This window comes from Aquarana catesbeiana, linkage group LG11 (assembly GCF_042186555.1).
Source record: "Aquarana catesbeiana isolate 2022-GZ linkage group LG11, ASM4218655v1, whole genome shotgun sequence".
In the NCBI taxonomy this organism is placed as follows: domain Eukaryota; kingdom Metazoa; phylum Chordata; class Amphibia; order Anura; family Ranidae; genus Aquarana; species Aquarana catesbeiana.
In genome coordinates, this window is record NC_133334.1 from 15,950,877 (window position 1) to 15,971,318 (window position 20,442).

General features: G+C 40.6%; 1 protein-coding gene across 1 annotated transcript in view; it reads left to right on the forward strand.

The window, feature by feature from the left end:
* The first annotated feature begins 3,911 nt into the window (after positions 1-3,911).
* Positions 3,912-20,442, forward strand: part of LOC141112921 (vomeronasal type-2 receptor 26-like) — a 34,637-nt gene continuing 18,106 nt past the window's right edge. The window contains exon 1 of the mRNA XM_073606027.1: positions 3,912-4,475. Coding sequence (XP_073462128.1) covers positions 3,912-4,475 — 564 coding nt within the window. The remainder of the gene's footprint in view (positions 4,476-20,442) is intronic.

The following is a 20,442-nucleotide window of genomic DNA, read 5'->3' on the forward strand; positions in this document are numbered from 1 at the left end:
GCAATGGGAGCCAATGCAACCTAGCTCCTCTCCATGTGGCGGAACTGGAAGTCTCGGTTTTAGTTTAATGTTCAGAACTTCAGCACAGTTCAGTAATCCTCCTGCAGAACAAACTGAGATACATTTTACTCCCCGACAAGCTTACCTCCTGGTGTTGAAAGTGGAATGGTCTGTTATGGTTCTGGATGGTGGTCGCCTGTTAGCTGCCCCTTTCCCATTCCCATCCAGCCAGGCTGCACAATATGGTCTGGAGTCGATTCCAGCAGGACTGCATCCCATATTTTTTTAGTTTGTTGTGTGATTCCCCCTTCAAAATCTATAAGGAAATGACTAGGCTATGACCATATCTGAGCAATGAAATCACCCAGGATAGCTGCTGGATTGGTCACAATTTAAAACAAAGATGGTGGGCAGCCAGAAACTGTCATCAGTTAGTGGCTGTACTGATACCACCAATAAATTACTTCCTTCTGCAGTAGCCAATGATTCCGGTGGTGGGTGAACTGACCAATCCTAGCCATTTAGTTTGTCCATTCAGCAAATGGCAAAAAGCTTGGGTTAAGGTTGAACTCATAACTGACTTGAACCTGAAGCTCATCCCTATTGGTAAGCCAGTTTATGAGATATTAACACAAACAATACTGATTTCTGTATCTGTCAACTGTAATGGGTTGGTATAAGCTTTTTTCATTTCCATATTGATATTAAACCAAAAAGTGTTAGGAAACTGATGACCTCTTGTACCCATATTATGAATCCATTATATTAACAGACCTATGCAACATTACTACAAGAATATTCAAATGTTCCTTTTTGCCATTGACCAAATGAATAAAAATCCAACAATCCTGTCTAATGTGACCCTAGGATATCATCTTTATGACTCATGTTCTCATCCCAGAAAAGCCATAAAAAGTGTTTTACAGATTTTATCCGGACCGGGAGAGACTATCCCAAATTATTCCTGCCGAGACCACCGGAAATTAGCTGGTTTTATTGGAGACCAGAGTTTAACCACAACCTTGCCTATATATCAGCTGTTATTTGTATATAACTACATGCAAGTGAGTATAATAACATGAATTATGTCTGAAGTCTGGTATATCAGGACTGTTTTGTCAGTCTCATCCATAAAACTTTTTAACTTTACAGAAGTACAGCATATCTATCATATGCATAAACATACAGGTACAATTAAAAACACACTCATGGAGCTGGTGGATGTTAGAGACCTTGCGCTTCTTCATCTTCCGTTTGAGGATGCCCCACAGATGCTAAATAGGGTTTAGGTCTGGAGACATGCTTGGCCAGTCCATCACCTTTACCCTCAGCTTTTTTAGCAAGGCAGTGGTCATCTTTGAGTGTGTTTGGGGTCGTTATCATGTTGGAATACTGCCCTGTGGCCCAGTCTCTGAAGGGAGGGGATCATGCTCTGCTTCAGTATGTCACAGTACATGTTGGCATTCATAGTTCCCTCAATGAACTGTAGCTCCCCAGTGCTGGCAGCACTCATGCAGCCCCAGACCATGACACTCCCACCACCATGCTGACTGTAGGAAAGACACACCTGTCTTTGTACTCCTCACCTGGTTGCCGCCACATGCATCAGACACAATCTGAACCAAATAAGTTTATCTTGGTCTCATCAGACCACAGGACATGGTTCCAGTAATCCATGTCCTTAGTCTGCTTGTCTTCAGCAAACTGTTTGCGGGCTTTCTTGTGCATCATCTTTAGAAGAGGCTTCCTTCTGGGAAGACAGCCATGCAGACCAATTTGATGCAGTGTGCGGCGTATGGTCTGAGCACTGACAGGCTGACCTCCCACCCCTTCAACCTCTGCAGCAATGCTGGCAGCACTCAAACATCTATTTCCCAAACACAACCTCTGGATATGACGCTGAGCATGTGCACTCAACCTTCTTTGTCGACCATGGTGAGGCCTGTTCTGAGTGGAACCTGTCCTGTTAAACCTCTGTATGGTCTTGGCCATCGTGCTGCAGCTCAGTTTCAGGGTCTTGACAATCTTCTTATAGCCTAGGCCATCTTTATTTAGAGCAACAATTCTTTTTTTCAAATCCTCAGAGAGTTCAGGTGCCATGTTGAACTTCCAGTGACCAGTATGAGAGAGTGAGAGCGATAACACCAAATTTAACACACCCCCATTCACACCTGAGACCTTGTAACTCTAACAAGTCACTTTACACCGGGGAGGGAAAATGGCTAATTGGACCCAATTTGGACATTTTCACTTGGGGTGTACTCACTTTTGTTTCCAGTGGTTTAGACATTGATGGTTGTATGTTGAGTTATTTTGAGGGGACAGCAAATTTACACTGTTATAAAAGCTGTACACTCACTACTTTACATTGTAGCAAAGTGTCATTTCTTCAGTGTTGTCACATGAAAAGATAGAAGAAAATATTTACAAAAACGTGAGGGGTGTACTCACTTTTGTGAGATACTGTAGATATAATTATTCAATATTAATGCCAAAATGTCACAATTTCTGCCAGGGTGTGCAAACTTTTGAGCACAGCCCCGGAAGATTTTACCCCCTTCCTGACCAGAGCACTTTTTGCGATACGGCACTGCATCGCTTTAACTGACAATTGCGCGGTCGTGCGAAGTTGAACCCAAACAAAATTTTTGTCATTTTTTTCCCACAAATAGAGCTTTCTTTTGGTGGGATTAGATTACCTCTGCGGTTTTTATTGTTTGCGCTATAAACAAAAAAAGAGCGACAATTTTGAAGAAACTGCAATATTTTTTACTATAATTAATATCCCCCAAAAATATATAAAAAAAACTATTTTTTTCCTCAGTTTAGGCTGATATGTATTCTTCTACATATTTTTGGTAAAAAAAAAATGCAATAGGCGTATACTGATTGATTGCGCAAAACTTAGTAATCAGTAATCATAAATATAGTGAACATAATTTAGCTCCTTTCATTTTGATCCCAGCAGAGGATCTGGCATTAGTAAAGATAACTTAGAAAATAAAAAAAAGTCTCCTAATGTGTCCTTGTGTTTTTCTATGGTGTTCCACACTGTGTATTGCCACGTCCTTCAACTGTTGGCTCTAGCATAATGTTGGACCATAGCTGTAAACCCCTCCTACAGGTAAAGGAAGCTTTACCCCAAAAGAAAAACAGTTGGTGTAAAAGTGGCAATGGCTAGCTGTAGGCTGAAAGCTTTTTTTTTTTGTCAATGAGGACCATAGCCTGCATGTGATCACTATGTCATATTTGGATACTGATAATCATTAGTTGCATTCCATCTGTCAGTGACAGAAGGGATTGAGAGGCAGCAGTCATGCAAAGTTTCCACTAGTGGCCCTCAAAGGGAGGCAATTTTTATGGCTTTATGGATCTGCAAGAAAAAGTTTTTAGGTGGCTATGAGGTGAATGTCACTTTTTCCCACTGGAGTGCAGATTTTGGTGAATGAGGGTATATGTTGCTTGGCCCACTGAATGTGCAGGTTATTCTTTATATGGATGTATTTCATGGACGCAGCTAAGGATTTGTATGTAAATGTTTAGAGAATGTGCAGTAAATCTCATTTTAGAAAAAGTGTGTCTTCCTAAATCCTTTGAAGCTTAGCTATTTCTTTTAAGTTTATAGCCAAAATGTTGAAACACATCATCCTGTGTTTTAGATCAGTTATGGGGCAGTGGATCATACTTTGAACGACAGAGCTAGCGTTCCCATTTTTTACCGTACAGTCCAAGATGACTTTATGATTTATCATTATATATCAGAATTACTGAGACATTTTGGATGGACTTGGGTTGGAATAATAACATCTGCAGATGAAAGTGGAGCAAGAGAATCATCTTGGTTATTTAGAATTTTGTCATATTTTAAGTATTGTGTGGCCTTTATAATAACAACTGGTATCAATGTATTAATGGCTGATAGTCGTGCTTTGGAAAGTGCATATAGCACCATTGAGAAATCATCGGTAAAAGTGATCATACTCTGTGGAACATATCATGATTTCATGTTTCATTCCTCACTGAGAAGATTATACGGGGATGTAACATTCATCCTCCCTCCTAATTGGGCCTCAAACATTCCTCTTTTAGAAAAGTATCCGGAGATTTTGAATTGTAGCTTATCCTTGAACTTTTGGTCTGAAGCTGATAAGAATTTTAAGAATTTTGTTGATGGTTTCCATCCAATGATCCGCCCAAAAGACAAGTTACTTGAAAATCTGTGGATAACAACACTTTTCTGCTTGTCGGGGAACACAAAAAAAGATACTTTGTATGAAAATCTTTATCGTATTTCTCTTCACAATTGTACGGGTCAGGAACATTTACCAGACTCCGGAGATTATTCATCTGACAGAACTACAGATCCTGTGTATCGCGCGGTGGAACATGTGGTTAATGCTCTACAAGTTCTGTACTCATCTCAGAATTATTCTTCTCTTAAAGGTCAGACAGATGAAGGAAAATATAGACACAAGGTGAGCACAAATGTGGCCAAAAAAATAGAGTAGACTTTTATTATAATCCTTCGGTGGAGAGTCATGATTTGTGACAGGTGACCAACTTGCAGCTTACTGTTTGTAACATTAGGTATAGCAGATAGCCATCCCAATGGTCAACTAAAGAAGTAAGTACAACAGGTTGACAACACTGCTGAAATTTGTGAAGCATCAGCTTAGTGTTGTCAACCTGAAACAGGAAGTGCTGCTCTCTGGCTAAGAAACTTTGCAACACATTTACAAAAAAAGAATATGCTTAACCACCTCAATACAGGGCACTTACACCCCCTTCCTGCCCAAGCCAATTTTCAGCTTTCAGTGCTGTCGCTGTTTAAATGACAATTGCGCAGTCATACAACACTGTACCCAAACAGAATTTTTATCATTTTGTTCCCACAAATACAGCTTTCTTTTGTTGGTATTTGATCACCTCTGGGGTTTTTATTTTTTGCTATCAAATAAAAATAGTCCTAAAATTTTGAAAAAAATATTTTTTCCTTTGTTTCTGTTATAAAATTTTGTAAATAAGTATGTTTTCTCCTTAACTGATGGGCACTGATAATGCGGCACTGACGGGCACTAATAAGGTGGCACCAATGAGGTGGCACTGATGGGCACTGACAGGCACTGACGATGGGCACTGATAGGCGGTACTGATAGGCACTGGTCGGTGGCACTGATATGCAGCACTGATGGGCATTGATAGGCAGCACTGATGGGCACTCATGGGTGGCACTGGTGGGCACTGATGGGCACTGATAGGTGACACTGGTGGGCACTGAAATGCTGCACTGATGGGTACTTATGGGTGGCACTGCTAGGCGGCAATGCTGGACAATGATAGCCGGCACTGCTGGGCACTGATAGGCGGCACTGCTGGGCACTGATGGGCACTGATATGCGGCACTCTTAGATGGCATTAATAGGCATTACTGATGGCACTGGCACTGGCAGGCATTTGGGATGGGCACTGATTGGCATTTCCTTGGTGGTCTAGGGTGGCATACCTGGTGGTCCAGGGTGGTGCCAATCCCTGCTAGTCCTGGCGGCATCCTGGTGGTCTTGGGTGGGCATCCGAGGGGGGCTGCACTGATAAACAATCATCACAGACCCCCCTGTCAGGAGAGCAGCCGCTCAGCTCTCCTCTACTCGCGTCTGTCAGACGCAAGTGAGGAAAAGCCAATCAACGGCTCTTCCTGTTTACATTATGATCAGCCGTGATCGGACACGGCTAATCACGTGGTAAAGAGCCTCCGTCAGAGGCTCTTTACCGAGATCAGTGTAGCGGTGTGTCTGACTGACACACCGCACCACCGATCACCACGATGTGCTCCCCAGGGGCGCGTGAGAGCGGTTCTGGGAGGACTTCATATGACGCCCGCCCAGAACGAGAGCTGCGCCACCTGGTGAGGCAGTTAATAACACTATATATAGTGAGGCATCATATGAAACATGCCAAAAATAAATCTAGGGTTCACATACTCTCTTCCTGTTGTCTTGTCTAGATATATATTTAGGTGTCAGTAAAAATTAATGGTTCTACAAAAAGGTTTGGTTTGTGCCAGAACTCTCGAACAACGCAAAAGTTCGGTCACAAGCCACTAACCCTATTGAAATCTATGGGACCCTGGATAAATGTAAATTCCTAATTTTGAAGTGTTATATGCAAGTCATTGGCCATAAAAAGGGTATGGGGGCCCAGCTACTGCCTTGGGGGACATGTATCAATGCAAAAAAAAACTTTGAAAAAATATTGTTTTTAAGGGAGGAGTGGTTTTAATGATGTTTAAAGTGAAACAAAAAAAATGAAAATTCCTTTAAATATAAGGCCTAAGGGGTCCCCTTAGTCTGAATGTAAAGTGGCCCATTTGTACAAAAAAAAACTGGAGAGACATCAGACCACTCCAGGGAGGACTTTACTACAGAGAGCGAGCTAGAAATGAGCAGAGTAGAGGGGAAAACAGTCGAGGCTCAACACCCCCCCCCCCAGAAAAGGAGAAATGATGGAGATGTTCCTGAGGTTGGAAAATTCAATAAAATCAAGCATAAATATGCTGAGAGGGGACTTGGGAAATCTGCTGGAAAGATTAGAGAAGACAGAAAAAAAGAACAGAAAATCAAAGACAGGAGCTCTGCAAACTCAAACAGCAAATAAAAATAACACAACAAAACCAGAAGAAAATCATATACAATCCTATAGAAACAGAAGGCAAAACATTAGAATTCGCTCAGCCCCAGAAAAAACGGGAGAGGACTCGAGAAAAATTATTAATACAATATTTGGCCCCCTTTTAGACAAAGGACCAGAAGAACCCCTAAGAATAGAGAGAGTGCACTGGGTCAGAAATTTCTACAATTCAGAAACAGAAAGCCCACATATTAGTAAGATTTAGATTCTATGAAGATAAAATGGAAATCTGGACGAAATTAAGAGGAAAACCGCCTTTGTCCTATGAGGGAGCTGAGTTACAGGTGTACTCCGATCTGGCCCCAGAAAATCTTGCAAGAAGGCGACTACTTAGGCCCCTACTGGAGATGATGAGAACTCAAAACATTAGATATAGCTGGGGGTTCCCAGCCTGTCTGGTGGGTTTCAGGGGGGGGATCTGCCAAATTACGTTTCCCGGAAGAGCTAGGGGAATTTTGTAATAAACTTGATTTACAGGTGCCAGACCTGCCGGGCTGGTTTGAGGAAGAATAGGAATTCTTACAGGAAGAAGATAAAAATCATAGGTCATAGGTATAATTTAAAATTTAGATGTTGGGTGGTCCGGGGTGGGTTTGGGGGGGTGGTCATGGAAGGATGATGTGGGTCGATCAGGAGTGGGCTTCCGGTGATTGGCCGGTTCACCTCACCCGCATTATTCACCTTGTGGGGAGGGGTGGGGGGGCACACTTGGAGTCTCACCTCAGGACAAAGAGATCTGGAGAGGGCCTTTGTTTTTTGGGCTCTCAACGATCTAGGGGACTGAATGGGGCCAAGACGAGGGGGGAGAGGGGGTGAGGGGAGAGTGGGAAGTGGTGTGGGGGAGAGGGAGGAGGAGGGAGGGCACCTCTGGTATTGCGTATAAAAGTACATTGGATCCTCCACTAGGACAAGAAAAGTGTGGTCAGCACAAGAAAACAGTGAAAAAGAAACGACAACAATAAATTTCATAACTTATAATGTCAGGGGATTAAATACTCCCACTAAGAGATATAAGATTTTAAAAGAGTTAAAAAGGTATGGGGCAGAGGTAATCTTTTTGTAGGAGACCCATCTATCCCATGAGTCTAATGTGAAACTGCACTCCTCTGATTTCCCGACATGGTACTATGGAGATACAATCACTATGAGTGCAAGGGGGTTGCAATAGGGTTCGAGAAAGGAACCAGGTTTATCCTTGAGGAAAGGTTGACGGACCCAGAAGGAAGATTTCTCTTCCTAAAAGGTAAATTAGGAGAATTGGAATGCACACTGGCAAAGATTTATGCTCCGAATAGGAATCCAATTAAATGCTTGAATGTTACCTTGGGGAAGTTGATGGATTTCAAAAAGGGGTACGTGATTCTGATGGGAGATATGAATTTCTGCTTGGACCCAGGATTGGACAGTACACCCCGTGTGCAGGGGACGAATAATGCACAATTAAGGAAGATAAAACATAAATTGTACAGGTGCCAAATGGTGGACATTTGGAGGATCCTTCACCCTAAAACACAAGATTTTACATTTTACTCCACTGTACACGGGTCCTACTCGAGGATTGACTATATATTGGTCGATCATAGAATCATTGACTGGGTGATAGATTCCAAGGTAGAGATATCTACACTATCAGATCACTCCCAAGTGGGTATGAAGATGAACGTCCCTGGAAACCAAAGACAACCTAATGTCTGGCGACTAAATGAGGACCTAATTCAGGACGAGACAAGCTCAGCAATAGTGAAGAAGGAAATTGAGCAATTTTTTGCAATAAATGATACAGGGGAGGTATCGGGGGCTACCTTGTGGGAGGCTCACAAAGCCTACATAAGGGGGATTTAGATAGAAGTAGGATCAAGAAGAAAAAAAAGAGAGAACAGGGAAAATTAAAAAAAATTAACGGAAGAAATATGCAGAGCCGAACAAGTACACAAAAAACATCTGGGCAAACACTCAGGGGTATTCCAAAATTTAGTAACAAAAAGAGATGAATTGAAGGGGCTTATGGAACAAGAAACCCAAAAAACTTTCAATAGAATAGCTAAAGAAAGATACCAGTGGGAGAATAAAGCTAGCAAACCTTGCCAGAATGCTGCAAAAGAAAAAAACTACAAAGTATATTGAAAAAATTCAAACCAAAGTACACTCGACTAAAGAGATAGCTGAAACATTCAAAAATTACAATCAGGATCTGTATTCAGTGGATCAGGGTGGATGTCAATCAGATGAAAAGGGAGGTAAACGTAAGGAACGTAAGGGAGACATTAGAGACCCTTATAACAGAGACGGAAATAAACAAAGCCCTATCGGATTCGGCCCAGGGGAAAAGCCCTGGCCCGGATGGGTTTACTACATATTACTATAAAAAATACAAAGAGATTTTAACCCCAAGGCTATGTCAATATATGAATGGCCTGGGGGTGGACTATGAAATAAGTAGAGAGGACCTGTCAGCCATGATCACAGTAATCCTGAATGAAGGGAAAGATGGGACAATGTGTTCCAGCTACAGGCCAATTTCGCTCCTGAATGCAGATATAAAATTGTACGCTAAGGTATTGGCAGGTAGGATGAAAGGACTCATGAACTTTTTGGTACATCCGGATCAGGTGGGAATTACCCGTAGAAGGGAGGGAAGAGATAATGGGGTGTGAACGTTACTTCTACTTCATTGGATAAAAGAAAGTGGGCCCCCAGGTCTACTCCTGTCGATAGATGCCGAAAAAAAAAAGTATGCCCATGAAACCTATATAAAGAATTACTTCAAGAAAAAATCAACGCCCACAAAGATAGGTAGCCTAGACAGTCTTGCAGAGATTTGAAAACGCAATAACACTTAATCAGCGACATCGGCATCAGGGGCTTAATAGCTGCTGCTAATCCAGGACTGATTAATTTTGACAATTATCAGCTGGTCAACGGAGTCTGTGGACAGAAGTGCTCTTTTATCTGTCACAAAACCACCAGCAGCACTGAATGCCCATTCGGAAAGCATGTTGGATGTGGGGCAGCCCAGCAGCTCAATTGCATACTGGGCAAGTTCTGGCCAGTGGTCTGTTCTCATGACCCAGACACCCAGTGGATCATCTACTGGAAAGCTCTCCATGTTTATTCCCACAACTGAATAATCTTCCACCATATGATGCAGATGCTGACGATGGAATATGGAAGTTGACAGTAAACTACCAGAGTCTGGAAAGGCGTTACATAAACTCGTCTTTAAGGTGTCCTCAAGATACTTCATCCTCTGCTCCCTCTGTGAGGCAGAATGAGTTCCGTGACTTTCCCCTTGTAACGGTGGTCAAGGAGGGTTGCCAACCAATAATGGTCCTTCTCCTTGATGCCACAAATTCTCAGGTCTTTTTGCAGGCTTTGAAGAATAAGGGAGCCCATGCACTGCAAGTTTGTGGAGGTATGAGAAGCAGAGTCCTTGGGGTCACTGAGGTTAACAGTATCTGGAACTACCTCCTTCCAGCCACGTACTACTCTCAAGATTTCTGGGGATGGAAAACCTTCCTGTAAGGTTTGATGTATGCCTGCCTCTCCTTCTATGCCTCTATGCCTCCAAAACTGTCAGAATCCTCTTTCCTCTCCTCTTGTTTATTTTGTGGCATCACAAGAATAGTGCCTGCATAAAGTGGGCCTTGAGATGAAAAGAAGTCCTCCTTTTCCACCCGCTGCTCTGCCTTGAGCGCCCTGTCCATAATGCCTTGCAGAGTATGCTCCAGCAGGAACACAACTGATGCATGCTCACCATCCTTGTGGCCTCCTCAAATGGTGACAGTACAGTGCATGTATCCTTTATCAGCATCTATTGACATTGAGAAAAAGCTCTCCTGAGCCTTTCTTTGTGCCATACTCACACAGGTACTCATTGATGGCCCTCTGCTGCATGTGCAGCAACTGCAGCATTGCCAAAGTTGAGTTCCACGTGGCAGACATGTCACAAATTAGGTGGTTTACAGGCAGGTGGAATTGTCGCTGAATTTCAACCAACCGAACTGGTCTGCCTGTGTATGACTGGCTACAGACTTTTCTGGCCTGCCTTAGAAGATCTTGCAAACCTGGGTATCTGTTTAAGAAATGATACACCACCAAATTGAGGACATGTGCCAGGCATGGCACATGTGTCAATTTTCCCTGTCGAAGTGCGGACAGAAGGTTAGTGGCATTATCGCACACCACCATTCCTGGTTCAAGCTTCCATGGTGTGAATCACCTCTGGGCCTGCCCCTGCAGAGCTTAAAGAATCTCTGCTCCAATGTGGCTCCTGTCCCCTAGACAGACCAGCTGAGGCACTGCATGACATCTTTAGCCATGTCTCGTTGAATGGCATGAGGCATGTATAAGCACTGATGGGCACAGAGGAGGCATAGATGAGCACTGATGGGCACGGATGAGGCATGGATGAGCACTGATGGGCACAGATGAGGGATGGATGAGCACTGATGAGCACTGATGGGCACGGTTAAGGCATGTATGAGCAGTGATGAGGCACGGATGAGCACCGTGGGCACCCCAATGCAACCTACTCAGGCTGCTGCAGTCTCCTCACACGCCGTATCAATCGGTGTGAGGAGAGCACAGAGATGAACTGGACATGGCGCCAGTTTGACAAAGTGATTGCTCCATCATTGAACTGAGTGATCACGTGGGAAAAGGCCTGTGATTGGCCCTTTTCCCTAATCCTTCATGTGCTGGGTCCTGAGCACCCAGCCATCATGGACACTCCTGGCTGCGAGCCCCAGGGGGCATGCGAGAAGGACGAAACGTACGTCGGAAGGCAGACGCGCTGACGTCATAGTTTCTACCCCACTGTGAACGGGTGCATGCAGGCCGGCCGGCTGTCCTACGATACATGCTTTTAATTCGTTCTTTCCATGTAAGTGCAATTACTTTTATTTAATAAAATTGTCTATGCAGATTCACACTATGGAGGATGTGTTTTTCATTTCCCTGGGTTCCTCCTGCTGAGTTTTGGTTTCTTTGGACGGAGAGTTCTGGGTTGTCCTCCCCCTGTGCTGAGACCGATGGTGGTGTCCCTGTAGAGTAGATTTCTAGCATAAGCTTGAATAAAGCTTACCTCTGGTAAGCGTACATCATTATAGGTGGCGGATCCTTTTCACTGGGTGTTTGCTGATTAAACCTTCAATCACTACTGGTGGAATCATCTGTGTTAAGGACTTTTTTATTTAAAGTCACTATCAGTCACTGATTCATTTTTTATCACTTTTTTGAGGATTCATTTGTTCTAAGGACTTTTACATTACAGTCACATTATTCACCGATTTTTTTATTAAATATTTATTTTATTTATTTAGTCACACAAGGTGTTCAAATGTTAATATTTGGGTTTCAATATATATTGTGTTGTTTCAATCCTGGCACAATTTGTGAGATATTTTGATAATGTTAATTTTATCTAGATATAGATTATTCACGGTTATATAAATATCTCTTCACTAGCGCGGTTCTGTTTATTATTCTAATTTATGCGAGAAGCATGAGCATGGGAGGAAGTCAATAGATGCTCTCCTGGAACTAACTGGCTGTGCTGTAGCCATCATTCAGCTATAGCATGGTCAGCTAGTGGTTAACAACCAATTAGTCATCAGCTGTCAATGGGCTTCCCCGCTGACAGCTGAATAAAAAGAAACATTGCCAGCAATAAAAAAGTTTAAAAAAAAATGCACGGGGGTCCTTCCCCAATCCATTTTTGGCCCTTTGGGTCAAAAATGGGTAAAATTTATACTAAACCCTTATTCGAGCATGCAGTCTGGCAGGCCCGGAAAAGGGAGGGGGATGAGTGAGTGCCCCCCCTCCTGAACCATACAAGGCCAAATGCCCTCAACATGGGGGGTGCTTTGGGGCATGGGGGGCTCTGTCCCCCAACCCAAAGCACCATGTTCCCATGTTGATGGGGACAAGAGACTCATCCCCAAAACCCTGGGCTGTGGTTATGGGGGTCTGTGGGCAGGGAGCATATCGGAATTTGGAAGCAAGGGGGCCCCCAGATCCTGTCCCCCATGGGAATGAGTATGGAGTGCATTGAGGTACATTGTGCCCCTACCCATTCACCAAAAAAGTGCCAACAATAAATAAAAACACAGAGACAGTTTTTGTCAATTTCTTTATTAAAAAATAAAAAAACAGTGTGCCCCAATATAACACCATCGTCAATCACCACACCCGCCAAGGCAGGCTAAGGGGACCCCCCTCCCAGGTACTATACTTAAAGGAATTTTTCATTTTTATTGTTTTACTTTAAACCTCAATAAAATCACTGCTCCTATAAAACGATCTTTTAACCACTTCAGCCCCGGAAGGATTTAGCCCCTTCCTGACCGGAGCACTTTTTACAATTTGGCACTGCATCGCTTTAACTGCTAATTGCGCGGTCATGCAATGTTGTACCCAACTAAATTTGTGTCCTTCTCTTCCCACAAATAGAGCTTTCTTTTGATGGTATTTGATCACCTCTGCCATTTTTATTTTTTGCGCTATAAACGGAAAAATATTTTCTACTTTTTGTATAAAAAAAATCCAATAAACTCAATTTTAGTCATACATTTAGGCCAAAATGTATTCGGCCACATGTCTTTGGTAAAAAAAAGTCAATAAGCGTATATATATTGGTTTGCGCAAAAGTTATAGTGTCTACAAACCACGGTACATTTTCTGGAATTTACACAGCTTTTAGTTTATGACTGCCTATGTCATTTCTTGAGGTGCTAAAATGGCAGGGCAGTACAAAACCTCCCCAAATTACCCTATTTTGGAAAGTAGACACCCCAAGGAAATTGCTGAGAGGCATGTTGAGCCCATTGAATATAAATTTTTTTGTGATTGAATAATGACAAAAAAAAAAATTTACAAAAAGTTGTCACTAAATGATATATTGCTCAAACATGCAATGGGCATATGTGGAATTACACCCCAAAATACATTCTGCTGCTTCTCCTGAGTACGGGGATACCACATGTGTGGGACTTTTTGGGAGCCTAGCCGCGTACAGGGCCCCGAAACCAAGCACCGCCTTCAGGATTTCTAAGGGCGTAAATTTTTGATTTCACTCCTCACTACCTATCACAGTTTTGAAGGCCATAAAATGCCAAGATGGCACAACCCCCCCCCAAATGCCCCCATTTTGCAAAGTAGAAACACCAAGCTATTTGCTGAGAGGCATGTTGAGTCCATGGAATATTTTATATTTTGACACAAGTTGCGGGAAAGTGACCATTTTTTTTTTTTTTGCACAAAGTTGTCACTAAATGATATATTGCTCACACAGGCCATGGGCATATGTGGAATTGCACCCCAAAATACATTCTGTTGCTTCTCCTGAGTACGGGGATACCACATGTGTGGGACTTTTTGGGAGCCTAGCCGCGTACGGGGCCCCGAAACCAAGCACCGCCTTTAGGATTTCTAAGGGCGTAAAGTTTTGATTTTACTCCTCACTACCTATCACAGTTTTGAAGGCCATAAAATGCCAAGATAGCACAAAACCTCCCCAAATGACCCCATTTTGGAAACTAGACACCCCAAGCTATTTGCTGAGAGGCATGGTGAGTATTTTGCAGCTCTCATTTGTTTTTGAAAATGAAGAAAGACAAGAAATTTTTTTTTTTTCTTTTTTCCTTGTCAAAAGAAGTTTATTGAGTATACAATGTTATAAAGATACATAAAGTAAGTTTACAAGGATCTATAAAGTAAGCTCATTGTTTTACAGTAGGGTTTATATAGGTAAATATAATGAAATTTCAAATATTAAACATTGGGTTCACGTAAACCTAAATTAAAAATATATATCATTTCCTTAGTTACTTTTGTAGGTATTTAAATGATTTATACCTACTATACATATTGTTTACAAGTAGAGTGTATATAGGTCAAATAAATTCTGATAATGAGCTTTAATCGTAAGGTGGAGAAAAGGAAAGAGAAAGAAGAAAAAGGGTTGAAAGGTAGAGGTATGGTCCACAAGGTTGTCCCGCTCGTCAGTTTATTATTCTTTTTAGTTCTCTTTGAAGCCTTAGAATGGGTGTCTCTGTAAGTCATTTAATCTGTTACCATGGCAACAGGACATAGTCATTGAAGTTTGACAGGAACTGTTGTTTTATCCAAGGATGCCAAAGTTTTTCAAATTTTGGAATTTGATTTTGATCGATGGCTACCATCTTAGCATGGGACATTGTATTATTCATTCTGTGAATTGTTTCTGCTAGTACCAATGTAGGAGATTTACATGCCTTGGCCACTGTTTGTTTTGCAGCTGTTATTAGTTGGATCATAAGTTTGAATTGAGAGAGTGTTAACCATTCCGGTTTTAGATTAAGTAAAGTTAAATATGGATCTGGTTGTATTATTTTTTAAAATATTTTAGATGCAATCACGAAGACTTCCTTCCAGAAGGTTTGGATTACTGGGCACGTCCACCATATGTGTAAATATGTGCCTATTTCTGGGCATCCTCGAAAACAAAGAGCTGAGGTATTAGGTGAATATTTTGCCACTCTAGCGGGTACAAGGTACCAGCGAGTTAGGACTTTATAATTTGTCTCCAGTGCTAAGATGTTGGGTGAAGATGACTTAAATGTGAGCCATATGTTAGACCAGTCCGTGTCTTCTAAAGTTCGTCCCAGGTCCTCCTCCCACCTCTGAACGTAAGAGGGTCTATTAAGATTTGCTACTCCATATAATTGATTATAAAGTGATGAAATTGTACCTTTAGCAAATGGATCTTTTGTACAGATTGATTCAAAAATGGATAATTGGGATAATGGTGTATCCCCCTTTAGGAATGGTGTATAGAAATTTTTGATTTGGAGATATCTAAATATCTCAGAGTTTGGTAGATCATATTTTTCTCTAAGCGATGGGAATGAAAGGAATGATTTAGATGCTATGAAGTCATTTAGTGTCTGAATGCCTGATGTTGTCCAAGCTTTAAAAGAATTTGGGTAGATCCATGCCGGATAAAAGGCCGGATTTCTGATAAAAGAAAGGAGAGGATTGTGTGGAGATTGTAACTGATAATTGGTTTTTAGTTTATCCCAGAGAGATAAGAAGTGTTTAGTTATGGGATTATGAATTTTAAAGCGGTCTTTAGGATCAAGCCATAATAAATTTGATATTAATAGAGGGTCATTTTCTGAAGCCTCTATAAATACCCATAATGGGATTTCCTTTTTTGCATGGTATTTGGACAAATACTGGCCAAATGTGCTGCTCTGTAGTAGTTAGTAAAATTAGGGTATCCCAGGCCTCCTTTATTTTTGGGAAGATGTAGTGTGTGTATAGGTATACGTGGTTTAGAAGAGCCCCATATAAACGAAGTTGCTCTTTTTTGTATTATTCTCAAAAAATAGGAAGGAATTGGAATAGGGAGGACTCTGAATAGATAAAGCAATTCGGGTAGAATAGTCATTTTGATTGCATTAATCTTCCCTATCCAGGATAAAGGAAGTTGCGACCATTGTTTTATTAGATTTGTGATCTGTCTTAATACAGGAGGATAATTGGTTGAGAATAAGTCAGAATGAGATGCTGTTAAATGAATTCCAAGATATGGGATTGATTTTTCTGCCCATGTGAATGGGAGTGCAGCCCTAGCCGGGATCAATTCCATGTTTGTGAGTGAAATATTAAGCACTAGGCATTTCTTAGGATTAATCATAAGGCCGGATAGGGCTGCAAATCCATCAAGAGCTGGTATTAAGTTAGGACCAGAGACCTGTGGTGATGATAGAAAAAGTAATATATCTTCTGCAAATATACATAGTTTGTGTGTAATACCTCCTACTTCAATGCCAGTTATAGTTTGGTTTGTTCTGATGTATTGGGCCATGGGTTCAAGTATAAGGGCAAATAATAAGGGAGATAATGGGCAACCCTGTCGGGTACCTCTTTCGATATTAAAGGCTTCAGATTTGTATCCAGCATATTTTATATAGGCTTTGGGTTTATTATATAATGCTTTGATCCATGTTAAAAAGTGGGGTCCAAAACCCCATTTTTGTAATGAATATTGCATATATTGCCAGGATACTGTGTCAAATGCCCTCTTAATATCGAGAGATAGAAAACATAAAGGGATTTTCCGTTTTTTAGCAATATGTGCCAATAACACTGCCCTGCGATTATTATCGCCTGCCTGTCTATTTGGCATGAAGCCTACTTGATCTCTATGTATTCATTTTCCTATAATGCTATTGAGGTGTTTTGCTATTATTTTTGCTAATAATTTAATATCGAGGTTTAACAGAGAGATAGGCCGATAATTCACACAGGAAGTATCATCAGAAAGGGGTTTTGGGATCATACAAACAATTGCCATTAGTGTTTCTTGCCGAAAAGAATGTCCATCTAGAAGTTTGTTAAAAGTTTCAGTGAGAATGGGAGAGAGTATTTCTGAGAATGTTTTATAGTATAAAGCCGAGTAGCCGTCTGGGCCTGGTCTTTTGTTAAGTTTTAGGTCTTTTATGGCGTTAGCAACTTCATCTATAGTTATAGGCTCATCCAAACTGCTTTTTTGATTCTGAGATAACTCAGGTAAGGTTATTTTTGAGAAGAAGGATTCAGCCTCTGTAGGATTAAATTCATTGTTTGTCTTGTATAAAGTTGCGAGATGTGAGTGAAATTTATGGACTATTTTAACTGGATTACAAGTGTAAACATTTTTTGATAATTTCAAACGTATTGGTTTGAAAGATTTGTTAGTTGAATTTAATGCCCGAGCCAAATATGTACCTGGTTTGTTTGTATTCATGTAGAAATTGTGTTTGGAGCGTTTGAGGGATTTATCAACTGACTCAGTGAGAAATAGATCGTATTCCAATCTAGATTTTTCCAGATGAGACTTTGTACTCTGGGATGGATTATCTTGAAATGATATGTAGGCTGCATTAAAATTAAGTTCTAGTTTTTTTGCTAGATTTTTGCGTTCCCGTTTAAATAGTGCCATTTGTCTTTGTATTGTACCACACAAGACAGGCTTATGAGCTTCCCACAGTGTTATTGGGGAGATGTCTGTTGTATTATTAATTGATATGTATTCCTTTAAAGCTTGTTCAATGGCCATCTGATGTAGTGGGTGTTTGAGCATTATGTCCGGTAAGTACCACGTTGGGTCATGCGCTTTTGGTATGGCTGAGGCTATAGTAGTGTATACTGCATTATGGTCAGACCACGGAATCGGAATTATATCTGATGCAATAATTTCTGGTATCATTCCTATTGTTAGAAAAATATGATCTATTCTGGTGAAGGTTTGATAAGGGTGCGAGAAATAAGTGAATTTCTTTTTCATTGGGTTACTTTCTCTCCATGAATCTACTAGATTGTATTTGGAAAGAAGTTGAGAAAAAGGTAATCTAGAGGTTATTTTGGATGGTGTAAAAGGTGATTTATCTAGAAATGGGAGGAGGACCTGGTTCGAATCCCCACACATTATCACTGTTCCTATTTTGTGTGTATTAATCACTTGTAATATATGTGAGAGGAATGGTGTAGGTTGTTTGTTAGGAGCGTAGTAGGAAATCACCGTGATTGCTGTATCCATTATATAACCCATGAGTATCAGGTATCTACCTTCTGGGTCTTTAATTTCTGATGATAAGGTGAATGGTGTGGATCGGTGAAATGCAATTAGAGTTCCCCTTTGCTTGGTACAGGCAGAAGCCGTGTAAATTTGTTGATAAAAAGGAGAAATATATTTTGGAGTAGAATCTTTGGTGAAGTGTGTTTCTTGGAGGCATACTATGTGAGCCTTCTTGTTATGGAAAGTATGGAAGGCTTTGGTCCTTTTTTGAGGGACATTTATTCCCTGAACATTCAGGGAAAGTATATTCAGTGGTGCCATGGCAATAGATCAAATAGTTTTGACTTACTTTTTGTTATGCAGAGCTGACTGCACAGATCAACCTGTGTGGACTGAAGAGATGAATAGATAAAAAAGAAACCAGTGAATTCTGGAGTAAAGAGTAAACAAAAAACATATGAGATTAGATGATACATTGTATAAATTATTTTTTGCAAGTAATCACAATTTACCCGTGAAAGAGAATAAATATCTCTCTCAGGGGAATAAGTGCCTTCGTCACACTCCCACATAATATGGTTGGGAGAATGAGGAGGGCTAATGGGGGTACACGGATCTTCCGCTTACAGGAGAGAAGTGCTATGTCAAAAGACATCAAAATGATGTTTCATTAATTGGAGTGCAGAATATAGTTTTTGTTGAAATTATTTATTCCAGGGTGGTTGTATATGGTTAGTCTTGCCCTAGGCTAAATAATTCAGTTAGAAAGGTACTGTTAATAACTTTGGTATTGATGAAGATAGTTTGAATTATTTTGGGATTTTAACCCTTTTAGAGTAAACAATTACATATTTTATTCATATGTAACTGTTTAGATATGTTAACTCATAAAATTGAGGTTGTGTTGCTTCAGATTAGAATAAACAAAAACATAGTTCTAGGAACTAGTTAGGTAATAATATATTTATTTTAAGAAAAGAAAGAAGCTTCCATTACTTCTGGATTATTGAACATATTTGTCCTAAAAAGTAATAAATCTATTGTTATTACCTGAAAATATATAACTGAACAAGAATTTCCTTATTTCACTTATATATTCTAAGGCTATATGAATCAGAAGTAATAAGAATTATAACTGGAATGTAACATGATCCCACACAGTGTGTGACTATCAGAATGCAGTTACATTCAGTTATAAATACAGGTTTTTTTATAGAGAACCATCTCTTAGTATAATAAATGAAGAGATATCAGGAATTAGGATGTCAGTCCATTGAATCTTCTTGGTCCATGGATGATGTGGCATAACGGCCTCTTTTGTGAGAATGATGATTCCCATTTTGTTCTGAGATTTTCTGGATGCTGCCTGAAGGTGAAGATGATGCCATTCTTCTGCGTGTGGGAGTGTTGCTGCTTGTGGGTTCTGTCAGATTTAATTTTAAAAGGGTTTGTTGTAGTTCATCTGCTGATCTGCTTCTGTAAATTGTACCTTGGTAGTTAAATCTGACTGAAAAGGGGAAGCCCCATTGATACATAATGTTGTGGCGTTGCAGTTCCATTAGTTGGGGTTTCATGGATCGTCTTTTAGTAATAGTAAGTTGGGATAGATCAGCAAAAATTTGATAATTGTGTCCTTGAAAATTAAGTTCCTTTTTTTCTCTTGCAGCAATTAGTATTTGTTCTTTCGTTCTGTAATAATGAAATTTTGTGATTATATCACGTGGGGGTCCATCTTTCTTTTTGGCTGTGAGGGCTCTGTGTACTCTGTCCAGTTCTAAACGTTCAATAGGGATATCTGGCTTTAGTTCTTGTAATAGAGCAGTAATAGTAGATTGCAGGTCTGTCACAGTTTCAGGTATTCCCCTTATGCGCAAGTTTGAACGTCTGGCTCTATTTTCGTAATCTTCGAGCTTAGATTGAAGTATTAAAGTCTCTTTTTTTAATTGTTCCAATTCTGTTATATTTTCTTGGGTTGTAATTTAAATTTCATCCATTTTTATTTCTAAGGCTGCAGTGCGGTTTCCCAGCTCTCTTATTTCTTTGGTTAGGCTTTTTGTTATTTGGTCTGAGGTTTGTTTTAAAGCCTTATGAAGCATCTTTTCAAATTGTAATAATATTACTGGGGATACTGAGGAGGCTTGTGGAGAAGTTTGTGAGAGGATTTGTTCTGTATCTGACTCAAATGGAGAGTCTTGCTGTGACATTTTCTGTCTGTG